The 13,769-nt window shown below is 41.4% G+C and overlaps 1 protein-coding gene across 3 annotated transcripts in view; it reads left to right on the top strand.

The window, feature by feature from the left end:
* LOC115347488 (guanylate cyclase soluble subunit beta-2-like) overlaps positions 1 to 13,769 on the top strand; it is a 22,981-nt gene extending 9,212 nt beyond the window's left edge. For 2 of the 3 annotated variants that reach the window (XM_041126867.1, XM_030028935.1), the window contains exons 10-16: positions 3,227 to 3,547; positions 4,347 to 4,495; positions 6,749 to 6,895; positions 7,182 to 7,336; positions 8,813 to 9,027; positions 9,116 to 9,238; positions 10,011 to 13,769. In XM_041126867.1, the coding sequence (XP_040982801.1) occupies positions 3,227 to 3,547; positions 4,347 to 4,495; positions 6,749 to 6,895; positions 7,182 to 7,336; positions 8,813 to 9,027; positions 9,116 to 9,238; positions 10,011 to 10,162 (1,262 nt within the window). In that variant the 3' untranslated portion in view covers positions 10,163 to 13,769. The remainder of the gene's footprint in view (positions 1 to 3,226; positions 3,548 to 4,346; positions 4,496 to 6,748; positions 6,896 to 7,181; positions 7,337 to 8,812; positions 9,028 to 9,115; positions 9,239 to 10,010) is intronic. The other variant, XR_005933427.1, reaches the window with a different exon arrangement.

Genomic DNA, 13,769 nt, shown 5'->3' with positions numbered 1-13,769 from the left:
CATCGCTCCAGACTTTCCCGCTGGTCTCAGGGCCCTGTGATTCCTGAAGGGTGATTCTCACCAGCAATGACTGAAGCAAGCAAGGCACAGAGTACCTTGGACTTTTCCATATCCTTTCTCAGCAGATCCCTTGCCCCGGTCAGCAGCAGGCGCACATTTTCACTGGTCTTCCTTTTGCTGCTCGTATACCTGTAGAAGCCCTTCTTGTTCCTTAACAGATGCAGCTCCAGGAGGGTTTTGGCTTTTTCAGCCCTGTCTCTTCCTCTGGGGTGACCTGACCCTGCTTTCACCTCTCATATTCTTTATTTTTTATGTTCGAGTTTAGTCAGGAGCTCCTTGTTCGTCCATGCAGGTCCCTGCTGCGTTTGCTTAACTTACTGCACATCGGCATAGACCTCCTTGGAAGCGGACAGCCTTGGAAATCATCCAGCTCTTCTGGATCCTTCTTCTTTCCAAGACTGTATCCCATGGGATTCTTCCAAGCAGATCCCTGAATGGGACAAAGTCCAGTCTCCCGACGTCCAGGGTTGCAGTCTTGCTTTTTTTTGCCTTGTTCCTCTCAGGTTCCTGCACTCCACCATCGCACAGTCTTTGCAGCCAAGGCTGCACCTAGCTTTCACATCCATAGTTCTTCACTGTTCGTAAGCATCAGGTCTAGCAGGACACTCCCCTCATCGGCTCATCAGTCACTTGTGTCAGGAAGCTCACCTGTGTCAGTGCCTCAGTGCACGCCAGAAACCTCCTGAATTGCTTGTGCCCTGCTGTGTTGTCTGTCCAGCAAATATCAAAGTAGCTAAAGTCCAACATGAGGCTTCCTCCACTTGTCTTAAGAAGGTCTCATCTACTTTTTCTTTCTGCGCAGGTCATCTGTGGCAGACACCCGTCACAACGTCACCCACATTGGTATACCCTCTAATCCTTACCTAGAAGCTCTCTGCTGGCTCATCATCCAGCCCTAGGCAGAGCTCCACACATTTCCCTTGCTCTCTCACATAAAAGGCAGCTCCCCCTCCTTGCCTGTTGTCCTTTCTGAAGAGTCTGCGTTCATCCTTTGCAGTAGTCCAGGTGTGTGAACTACCCCACCAAGCCTCTATGATCTCAATGACATGGTAGCCCTGAAACTGCACACAGACCTCTAGTTCCTCCTGGTTTTTCCCCATGCTGTGCACATTTGCGTACAGGCATCTCAGAGAGGTGCCCAGTCATGCCCATTTCTCAGAAAAGGTATGAGAGTTGCCTGCATAATGCTGTCCTGTGTGTTTTTCTTTGCATAGGTTAGAACCAAATACATAATGTAAGGCATTACTCTGGGGCGATGCCGGCAACGTGGTTGTATTGTCACTTGGTTTTGGTTGGGATTCAATGCCGGTTGCCCTGTGAATCTCCCCAGCCCTCAGCTATGGCCTTCTGCTTCACTGGGGACCTGGGGAAAGGACACAATGCCAGCCCTCGGAGCCACCTTCTGCTTGTGGAGCCACTGGGCTCAGCATGGAGATGCACTGAGCTGTGTAAAAGTAACTGTCCGGGTCTCGCCTCCCCATAGCTCTACACATCAGCCCATGCACCCGACACAGAATCGCTTTGCACTGCTAAGAATTTTCTTTGCCAAAGAAATTACTACTTTGTACACGTAACAACATTTTAAACCCAGCCACCCAGCACAAGCAATGCCCGTTCACAGGTCTTGGACTGCATCTTTGGCACATACAGACAATAATGAAACGCGGGTGAGCAGTCCCGCAATAATACACCGCGAGCATCGCTCCTGCCGGCGCCCGGTTCCCGTCTGCCAGGTGAGGGGCGGGAAGGGGCAGGGGATGAGGGAAGGGTTTAGAGACAAAGTCCTGATAATGTTACTACAGCTGGAGGAGAGAAATGGCTTCCCCTGTGCCTCCGTGCATTTTTGGTTCCTAAAATGTGAATACATGATTCATTCTTAATTTATGCCTTTGAGGGGAGCTATTTGCTACTGGCTGGGTTTCAAATGTGGATAAAAATAGTTTAGTTAGCTGTGCTTTTATTTATTGTAGTTGCATTTTCAGATTCTGATTTCTGTCTTCACCACACCCCCCTCCCCAATGTTACATAAGAGTTTACCAGTTAAAATTATTTTAGAAAAAAAGACATTTTATTTGCTTTATTTTTACTGAGAGGAACATGTATGGAATGATTCTCTGCTTCGTGTAATTAACTATAATGACTTTTGGTTTAAGTGTTCTGTGACCTCAGTTTGCTTCTCTGAACTGTATAGTATGACCTAATTTTCCCTTCTCTCTTTTCACCTATTTTCACATAATAAGTGTCAAATCTGGTATTCCTGAGATTCAGAAAAAAATTAAGAGTTTAGGAAGACCTTGAAAAAAGAGATGTTACCAAAACAAGGGACTTTAACTAGTCACGGGTACAATTTTACTTCCTCTTACGCTGTCACAGTTAATTCACATGGTATCTCTGCTGTTCCAATCCTGTTAGTTTTCAAGCTGTTCATCCAGATGCCCTGGGGATGGGGGGAGAGAGAGAGAGAGAAAGAAATAGTAATTCCTAGATTGCTGTTCATAAATCAAGGTTACTTATGAAGCAAATAAATATTCATAATCATCATCATCATAATCATCATCGTAATATAAAAAAAAACCATAACCAAATCTCAACAAAGAAAACAAAAACTCAATCCCCCACCAAAAATCCCTTCTACCTTTCAGGTGTTTTTGTACCTGCGTATTTAGATGATCGTAGTGACTGAAAGTTCCAGCTTCCAGGAGGGAAGGCTCCATTGACTTTACTGCGGCCACATATTACCCACTGTGAAATTAAACTTTAAATGTTTCACTTAGTCCTTGTGAGTCTCCATTCCCCTGTGCATGATGCTGACTGGCTTCAGGAACAGCTCAAGAACTAGTAGCAGAGGAGAGGAGAGGAGAGATGTTGCAAGCACTGGGGTTCCTCATGAAGAGGAGGGACCTGAAGCATGGTTGGGCTCTGCCTAGCAGTTGCAAGGAGTGAGTGACTGCTTTCTGGGTCCTGATGTTTTTTTATTTGCCTAGCATACCTCCTCCAAACAAGTGCACCTGTAATTCCAGGAAACAGAGTAATTCCTGTGGTGACCGAGGCCCTACCAAAAGCCACTGTCCTTAGAACTCATCCCCTAAAATTAACATCAGTAATACTGAGCATCATGTGGAAGTCCAAGCTACTGAAAATTCTTACTGACACTTGTTTCAAACAGGCCAGATGATCTGGATGGAGTCCCTGCAGTGCATGCTCTATCTCTGCTCACCTTTGCTTCGCACTTTGCATGAACTGGAGGAGCGACAGATGCATATCGCAGACATTGCACCTCACGACGTGACCAGGGATTTGATTCTTCTCAATCAGCAGCGACTGGCAGAGATGGAGCTCTCTAACCAGCTGGAGAGGAAGAAGGAAGAACTGCGGATATTGTCGAAGCACCTGGAGGAAGAGAAGAAAAAGACTGAAGCTCTGCTCTACGCCATGCTTCCTCAGCATGTGGCCAACCAGCTGAAAGAGGGGAAGCGAGTTGAGGCAGGTGAATGAACAGGATGCATTCATGATGTGTGATTTATGCACTGGGTGGTGGTGGTAGAGAGACTGGGGTGCTGGCACAGCCCCATTGCCACGACCGTGGAGTACATTCTCTACTTGGTCACATTCATGGGTAGGAGAAGGGCCACAGACCCTTAATCTCTACTAAAGATTAGACCGTTCTTTCAAACAGAGCTTTGGAAGCTGTTTGCCAAAATTGTTCCTTAGGAGGTGAAAGGTGGTAGCAGCTGCCTATTCAGGGAACAAAATTCAGTGTTTCAACAGTAAACTGAGGTTTTGTTTTTAACTTAGGTGTACAAGGAAATGAGGCCTCAGAAATAAAAGGATTTTGTTTTTAACGTGGATATACAAGGAAATGAGGGCTTAAAAATGAAAGGCATAAAGAAATTGGTCTTTCATAGAAAATTTTCTTAGTTAGTCTATGTTATCTATAAACCTAGAATCATCATGATTCCCATTGTTATTAAGGATAGCAAGTAATATGCTTAAACTCCATTTAGTAAGCACATATGTGAAGGTAGGAGTAAAGAGCTAAATATATCCTGAGTATGGATGGACAAAGGGATGTATTCAGATGTCTGGATTGTTTGAGATGTGCGATGATTCTTATATTTGATATTGACATCTCTCTTTCATATCAGCACCCATATATAAGTATTGCAGCTAATAGGTCATATGTCCTAAAAGAATGATGAGAAAGTAATCTTTGCAAACTGGTCTCAGACAAATGTCGTGATTGTCCAGCCATTACAAGTACTTACTACTGGTCTTTCTGCTCACAGGAGAGTTCCAGGAGTGCACTATATTGTTCAGCGATGTTGTGACCTTTACCAACATTTGTGCCCAATGTGAGCCTATTCAGATAGTTCTCATGTTAAATTCAATGTACCTGCAATTTGACAGACTGACCACAGTGCATGATGTGTACAAGGTATGTACTGATCGATAAAGACTGTAGAAATAGTCTGGAAAAAGATTTTGTTGTTGGTGGTTTGTTTTTTTTTGTTTTTAAATGCACTTTAAACCATAAAATATCGCATATTTGTAGTGGCCACACAGAGAAACTAAAGAACAGGCAGAGGCGTGATTAAACTTGTTTAAAATTTTCAGACAGGAATGTAACGTCTGTCATGGGCTAGAGTCTCTTTCCACAATGCTAACATCAGAATGGCTGTTCTTCTGTACAGCTCTCTCTCTCTCTTCTCTCTCAAATGCCTACCCAACATGACAGGATATCCTAGTTTATGGACCAATTTGAATAATTTTCCTAGTTCTTTTATTCCAACCTGTTATAAATAGGTCACTATGTCATTAAAAGTCTCATTTGGTGGGAAATAACATTATAAACAATACCCAGATAATACCCAGACTTTGTTTTGCTTCATGGAGATCTTGGGCAATGGTATAGATCTCCTGCTGACCCCAAAGAGTATTGATTAGATCTAGACTGTAATGTACGTGTTTTCTCCAAACCATGCTGGAAGGATCAGAGCCCTGGCTGACATATAATAATAGTGTTATTAACATGTCTAGAGCCACCCATATGTTCAGCTCATAACATTGGATGAGCTGAAGAGCAAGTCCTAAGTTTCTGTCTGTCCCCAGCACATTAAATATTTAGGAAGGCAGAAATAATAAAGGGTGAAATCCAAATCTCATTCATTCCTTGCTCAGGCAAGGCATGTGATTCATCCCGCAATAAATTGTACTGGGAAATCAGAAGCATTTCTGCCTTGGCAAGGAAACTGATTTCAATAATTGAAGCATCCAGGATATGGCCCACAGATTTGAGGATAAATTAGCGTCATATTCGATCTAAATCATCCATCATGAGTAAATTATCTATCACTATAATAATGTCTTTTTGATGCCTGTATATAAGTCCTATTAATATTGAAGGAGGTTACTAGGGTACAGAGAGGGAGGATGAGATTACTATTTCAGGGAATTGAGAAATAAATGCTGAAATTGATCAAAGAAACTTGGCCCAAGCTTATAAACATCTGAAGTTATGAATAAATCTGGTTAAATTAAGTCTCCTACCATGGCCGAAAAATTATTAGGGTATCTATTTGCATTAGTAGCTTTTTACAGTTGTTTTTAATTTGTTATAGAAAATTACTGGCGTTACTATGGGGCTGGCTATCTGATAGAAGGCATGTACAGGAACACATTTTTTGAGACTAATGTACTGAACAGTTTTAAATCATTATGTTAATGAACAAGCCCAAAGATGAAATTATGTTCGTGTTCTCCTATTGGTGTTCATTTTTAAGAAATCCAATTAATCTAATTTAAACTGATCTCTTATTTACTGATGGTAAACGTAACAGTGAAGTCTATAAGAGCAGTTTAGAAAATTTCTTTGCCATGTAACAGTCTTTTACAGTGAATTTTAAACATCTGAGAATTCTCCGTTTCAAACAGGCCTATTCTATTCCCAGCAAAATCTCTGGTACAGGGACAAACCCCCCAGAGTATTTCTCAGGTGCCTTATCACGCACTCCAAGGAGACTGGATGCCTGAAGGAGGATGAACGCTTCAGCATTTGTCTTGTAGGCTGCAGCATGTTGTGGGAAAACAGCTGGTTTTAAGGAAGGATGCTCCCGAACTGCTTCGTTCACACTTTGCATTTTCTGACATCCTGGAGATTGGGGGTTTCTTAATTTCATGTGAACCCCCTAATAATAATAATAATAATCACCAGTGAATAGACTCCCTTGCTTTACTGTGACACTCAAAAAAAAAAATCTTTTAAAAAAGAAATACGCTTTTAACACCAATTGTGAATTAGAGCTAATTAATAGCAATCGGCTATTGGATAACCTCCTGGCTCAGGAGTCTGTGCCTGGGCATAGCTCTTTGCATCTAGGTCTGCCCTGGGTAAGAGGAAGGCAAAAATCTGACACTTTCATAGCATCCCTTACTCCTTAGGGTCTCTCACACTGGTATCTAAAATGGGTCAAGTACGCAGGGACAGAATGCATTGACATTTTTAGTGTGGAGTCAAGGAAAGGATCCCCATCTCAAGGAAACTCACAGGTGCTAGAGCTTTTTAGTGATTGGAAACATCTCTTAGAAGAAAGGGGGTGTTGGTGCAGGTAAGAAAGGCCCCAGACAGCAAAGCACTAACCTGAGCAAGATACGTATGGCATGCTCATATGCTTGTCCCTCTCAATTAAAGGTGGAGACAATTGGAGATGCCTATATGGTAGTAGGTGGGGTCCCTGTGCCTGTACCCACTCATGCTGAGCGAGTTGCTAACTTTGCCTTGGGGATGATAATAGCAGCTACAGGAGTACAGAACCCAGTTTCTGGAAATCCAATCCAAGTAAGTTGTTAACGCAAAGATGCATGTGTGTCTGTCTGCTTCTTGGGTTGGGCTTCTGTTTAATATATTGCAGTAGGACATCAAAGAGCTTCTTCTGACTCCTCTGTGACTTTGGGCAAGGCCTGCATGGGTACATTTTTCACAAAGAGCCTCTCCCTGTGGATATTTGATATTTTACTGGTGTTCAGTGTTGTGTTAGGATGAACTTTTAGGTGGCTGGATAGCATTAAGAAAGATGTTAAATAACAAGTGACATTTTTGGGGGGTGTTTTATGTCTTTGTAAAGATTAGAGTTGGGATCCATACAGGTCCTGTCTTGGCTGGAGTTGTTGGAGAAAAGATGCCTCGTTATTGCTTGTTTGGAGACACGGTGAATATAGCTTCCCGGATGGAAAGTCATGGTGTCCCGAGTAAAATTCATCTAAGCTCCAGTACCTATCAGTGAGTAACTATGATGGAAGCTTTGCTTGTTAAAAGCTGTGCTAAAAAACACTGTCTTGACAGCTGCAGCTTTCAATGTAGATGGTGCTGTCTTTAGTCACTGATTTATGCAGCTTACTTTTATAAAGAAAAATCACTGCTTGCAAAGAGTTTTATTTGTTCTGATTATTTCAAATGCACTTGTATATGGAGACAGAGGTTTGAGAGTCTCAATCCTAGAGAGCAAAATATGGGAAAAAACTAATTGTGATAGCTTATTTGGAAGTACCAATAGAGTGATGTAAATGCTAGAAAGACGGTCAGAACGTTTAATTTGACATCCTGCCTAACAAAAGCTTTAAAATCTCTCTGATTGAGCACAACAGTTTGTGATGAAAGTTTTACTTGCACTTACGAAGGATTAACTGCACAAACCACTACCCTATTCATGCAGCGAGTAATTTACTTTCCTAAAACTCATGTCACTAAAAATTAAACACTACATTTTCAAGAATTTTATGTATGCATAGAATATGTACGCAAGAGGTGGAAGTGAAGACAAGCTACAAAGGAGGAGTATAAAAACATTATCTGGGCCCAGAGGAATGATATTAGGAAAGCCAGAGCTCAGCTAGCATTGAAATGGGCAAGGAAGGTTCAAAGGCAGTAAAAGGAGCTTCCGCTATGTTGGCAGAAAATTATAAATGGTAACGTGGACTTGCCTCAGTCTTCACTGACTAGGTCTTCAAGGTCCCTGCACCTAGAGTCAGGTTTCAAGGAGTAGGTGAAGTACCAGTATTGGAAGGCAATCAGATTCGGGGTCTTTTGAGAAATCTCAATCTATAGAAGCGTATGGGAGCAGATGGGATGCCTCCAAAGGTAATGAGAGAGCTGGGTGATGGCATTACAGTGCTGCTGACTGTCATCTTTGGAAGGGCATGAAGATCAGCACCGTAGCAACTGAAGCAAGCCAGATGTTACACCTATATTGAAAAATGGCAAGGAGGACAAGTTGGGGAACTACAGGCTGGTCAGCCTCATGTCAGTCCCAGTGAAAATCAAGTCCTCTTCGAAGCCGTTTTTGGACACATGAAGAAAGCAATTGGGAATAGCCATTGTGGATTTCCCAGGAGTAAATCATGCTTGATGAACCTGATTGCCTTCTCTGATGAATTGACTGGAGATATTTCTGTCTAACTGATATTGGCTGCCTCAGTTCTTAATTTCTATTTACTGATCAATAAGAACCTTCCACCATACCGAATTATTTGACTATGTGATCCATTGATTTTTGGTCAGGCTGTACATGTAAAGCTATAAAAGCACAGCAGGCTTGAATAAACAGTTGAAACAAACCCTCAGTTGTCCACAGATCAATACTGTTTTCCCCAGACTGTTGTGATTTGCTTACTTAGATTACAATAGCTCTTCTAAAACATCAGTGTCATTTTTGCTCATCTTGAATTTTCATATGTCATTTTGCTTCTGATATTTTAGATGCCTAAAATACAAGAATTTTGAGATGACTGAAAGAGGAGAAATAGAAGTAAAAGGCAAAGGGAAAATGCACACATACTTCCTCATTAGAAATAAAACTGCAACTGAGAATGAGATTATGGGAAGGCCAATGAAAGACTTAGATTCTGGCCATGAATCTGGTCAGTCCTTTCAAGAAGGCAGGACTGAAACAATACCAAGTTGTCATCAGCCAGGTAGAATCAAATCAACATATCTTTCCCTCCTTGAACAAATGAACATTAATACAACTTAATTAAATATCCTTTTCTTTTCTTCTTTCAGTTACTCAGACTCAGCCAGAGAAGGACCAGACCCCAGCCATTGCAATGAAGTATATTGATGGCCCTGCAGATGCACAAAACAGTCTCAAAAGAAGAAATCAAGCAAAAACTGCAGATTTAACAGGTATTTAGTTACCATCTAGAAAAGACAGCAGAACTAGGAAGTAACTGAGGCTTAATCTTGCAGCTTCATTATATTCTTCTTCTGAGTAACCATTGTTTTGTTCAAGCCAGAAAGTCACAGCAACATATCCATGTTGATGAAACTAACCATTCTGCATAGTGTTTAGGGCCAAACAAATTCACCTTCAGAGCAATCCCAGGTGTTAATTGTGCCCTAGGGAGAAAGAAGCTGACGTAGCTGTCAAACCCCAGAGTCCTTCTGGCAGTGCAAACAGAATGGATAAAAGTTAGACAGCGCTTCACATGAACAGACCCAATTGTTCATGTACACATCTTTTCCTAGAAAAGCTGTCATTATTTGTAGTTATGGGGAAGCCCTTATCGGCTCAAACCTGAGAAAGAGAGACCTCACTGGCTATGCAGCCTGGCAGTCCTCAAGCTAGTCTCCTGCAGGAGTCAGAAGGATGGATTGCCATCTGTGCCCATGTTATACGACCAAAGTTCATTCTCCTTTGAAGTAGCTGATACTGCAAGATAGGTAACAGATTTGATGCCATAACAGTCTAATCTAATGCAGCGAGTCTTGTAATTGTATTTATGTGTTTTGTGGATTTTGTACAGACTAAATATGTTGTCACTGATTACTAGAAAATATTTCACTCCCTTCTCTCCCACTTGCTTAGACGTGGTAGTTAATCTAGTATATGGTGTGCTGACAAACAGAAACCTCTATGGTCGTTAAAAACTCACGCTGAAGGAGTGTTTCCTTTCAGGCAAAACTCATGGTTCCAAAAGCGATGGGAGTCTCCATGGCAACCAGCATGCAGATGATGGTCCTTGTCCTCTAAACCAGGGAAGAGTCAAACCTGCTACTGAAGAGCCACAGATTAGAAACATTCGCTCTAATTTTTGCACTTTACTCTAAGTTTCTTACGTTTTACATTAAACAGAGTGATTTTGTTATGATTTAGTGCATTTTGCTGTTGTGGGACTGATTTTGTATATCAAGTACCACATGATTTTGTAAAAAAAAAAAAAAAAAAAAAAAAAGAGAAAAAAGACATTTCATTACAGTTTTCAGCATAAACAAAATAATGGAGGATTTTTTTTTTTAATCAATCTACACATGCCATATAATACTCCCACTGGAGAAGGAAACCACTGCAAGATGCTTTGAAGACGTATTTTTCAGCCTCTGCTGTCTTTGAATATCCCTGTGTGAAAATCATTTTTTGGTATCTCATGCAGCAACTGAGAAAGAGGTGACTCATCCAGCTACAAATACTGCTACTCAAATGAGCACTTGCCATAAAAGAAACATTCCCTGAAGTGACCATCTGTCTTGACTTCAGCACAGCCAGCAACTTCCCTGTCTAAGGTTAGCAGAATTTGATCTACATTTTAAATGCGATGACAGTTTAATCTCTTAACAGGTCTTTTGTTGGGTAAAGGCATTATGCAGTAGAAGTGCAGAACAGGTCTAATACAACCTGTATTTTTCCACCCTGAAGAGAAAATATTGTGTACTTTATAGCACCCAACAGTAAAAAAAAATCTGCGACCTTTGAACCAGCTGTCCATGCTATGCTTAGATGATCATAGAAGGACATGCACATAGTGGAGTTACGTAGTATTGAATTCATCACAACACTGAAGGACTGTTCAAGGCCTCATTTTCTCACCCCAGCTAAACGAAAATAAAGTTTCAGGACTACAGAGGGAGCCTGTCAGTGCTGGAATTAATATTGTTAACGTCATTGAAAATAACAGCGTTAAAGACCAGCATCACTTACCTGGTGTCAGAGGCTCCTCAGCTGAATTACTTCCGTGCTGATATATTCTTAGATTATGCCTGATCAGAAATGGCAGAGAAAAATTGAAGTTCAGCTGTGAGGGATTTAAGATGTAGTAGCAAAAATACAATGGTTATAAAGGCTGTGGACAATTTGGCACATCATAAATTGTGCTCTCACTCCTATAAACGGAGCTCACAGTAGATGGAATGTGCTTGTACTGGGTGACTTTGAGAGGAGATGTGCCCCGCACACCAATCTGTTACCTTTGGGTGTGGATTTGTTGTCTAAGGATGCAAGCGTGAGACCCATTTGAACTTTGAGCAAGAGTTCACTGGAGAAGATGATAATGTTACTCCTCTGTTACAGTCTGGAGCATCAGATCTCCACCTCCGTGTCTGCGGCAGGAGTGAGGCTCCTTAAACACCAGACAGAGAGACAAGACTGATGAAAGGCATCTCCTCCTCTCTATAGTATAACAAGATGAAATCTCACCTGGTTAGATTTTCTTTTTAAATCTCTGAGATAGTAGCTCCCTTGTCTGGGTGCTCTAAAGCTCTATCTACATTAGCAAGTAGTGTGGACCAGTAGAGGAGGACGTGTAGAGCAAAACCATCACTGCTGTTGTCCACGCTACAGGTATTTCAGAGGGCTTGCTAGTGTGGTCCCATGCACTGAATTCCTGTTAGCTTTTGGAGCACCTTATAAGCACATCCTCTGACTTAGTTTCATCCAGAAGAGATCCATTCATGTGCTTTGAGACCACTCTACAATGTGAAACAAAGTATAGTAAGTGGGTTTGACCAGGAAATTCACTCAGGAGGGTACTCCTGACTGACTGAAATGCTGATGTAGACACACCCTTTAACATTAGCACTTTCCATGGTATAGCTGAGGAGCACCATTCTGGGAGAGTGCAGTTTTATGAATGGCAGGATATATTTATTTATTTCTTTATAAGGATTTTGCTATGCAGACACTGTTCATTATTTTGGCAAAGGCGAGATCTACTGTAGGTTGAAGATGCATCTAAGGATTGTTATTGTTAAGTTGGGCATCAAGATTTTAAACATTTGACTGTGTGCTACCCTCAGACACACAACGTCTAAATTTCACCTTCATCCTTAGCAACTCCTCCCCACTGGTCCATTGCTCATGGCTTTGCACTTCTGTGTTATGACCATAGCTTTAAAAACTTTCCTAAGGAAAGATAATACCCAATTTCTCTCTCACTTACAATGATGTAAATGTGAAGTAACAGTTAAATTGGCACTATCCCACTGATTTAAGTCGAGAATCAACTCTGATAAGACTTTCTTGTCTCCAACCTAGAGACGTGTTTCACTACTCTTGACTAGTCATGCTGATGGAACGGAGAACGTGTCATTTAACAAATGGCAGTGGTGGACTCCGTCTTTATCGGCATTCGCTATGGAGATACAAAGCCACTTAACACCAAGCACAAGTGTGACACAGGAGTGTACATCTCTTAGTGGCCAGTGCTAATGCAGGAGGAAACCTCTTGCTGTCTCAACTGCTTGTGCAGTCCCATCCCTGAATGGCTGAATACCACTGACCACCTCTCCAAAAGGAAGAATTTCCAATTGGAAATTGTCCAACAAGCCTGGCCATCAGTGAATAGGATTTAATATATATTGCAGGGTTTAATATAGATATATTCCAGAGTGGTTTTAGGTAGAAGCCCAGAGCTCCTCTGAACTTGTATGGATCCTCTTGGGAAGAAGAAAGAAAAGGACCATGGCTTAATTGCTGCCTGCATCTCTCCATCCAAATTTTAACACTCGCTTTGCTTTTACCTGCCCTTTTTGCACTGAACAATCTATGAATGCTTAATATTGGAATGTTTTAATTGCCAGTAAGTGCTCCATGGTAAGTTACTTCATGCTGTACTGTGGTAAAACTGATGTGCTCAGTGGTTTCTCTGTGGCCTCTGCTACAATCTGGTTCTTCTGGAGAAGCAGAGCTAGGTCAAATTTGCACAACTGCTTTTAAAAATTAATGTGCCTGTGCATCATCATGTGTTCTTAAATCTGTGGGCACTGCTAAAGACTGAAAAAATATAATTAAAAAATAAATCTTTCCATTAATATACTGACTGCCATTTGTCAATGACTACTTTGATTCCTTTCCCTCTTCTCCCTTCCACCTTTTCTGTTCTTTTTCCCTATAAGTATACAAAAGTTTAATACCATTATACCTCTAATAAATGTCTGGTGAGTTTGATTTCTTGACCATGCACAAAGTTACATGTACTTGTGTGACATCAGAATCAGCAGCCCACTACAATTGACGTTATCATATGCTTGCTAATATGCAATCTCAGTGTCAGCGACCTATCTACATTGAATTGCCACAAAAAAAAAAGGGTGGGAGAAGAGAATTCCCACTGCTGCTTCATGGAAGCTGAGGCTTAGAAAACTTAAAAGTTGAGACTTTTGAAAGCTGTCTAAAGCATATGGATCCCCAAATCCCATTAAATCTGGTGTTCAAACATGAATTGTCAAAAGCTTGGGTACCTTAAAGGTCTAGGGGCCAGATTTACAAAGACAGACGTTTGTTGTTACTTTGGTAAGTGAAATTAACTGGATTTAGGTACTTAACACGTATTCAGTGTCTAGTTTCTGACAATGATGCTTTCTGTAGAACATTTAAAAAGGACTTCCCTGTAAATGCCTTCTAAAATGAGCTGTTCAGTAAACTTCCCAAACTGTAACCTCA

The sequence above is a fragment of the Aquila chrysaetos genome, chromosome 10 (genome assembly GCF_900496995.4).
Source record: "Aquila chrysaetos chrysaetos chromosome 10, bAquChr1.4, whole genome shotgun sequence".
Taxonomy (NCBI): Eukaryota; Metazoa; Chordata; class Aves; order Accipitriformes; family Accipitridae; genus Aquila; species Aquila chrysaetos.
Note: the sequence above shows the minus strand (reverse complement) of the source record. Positions and strands in the feature narration are given on the sequence as shown.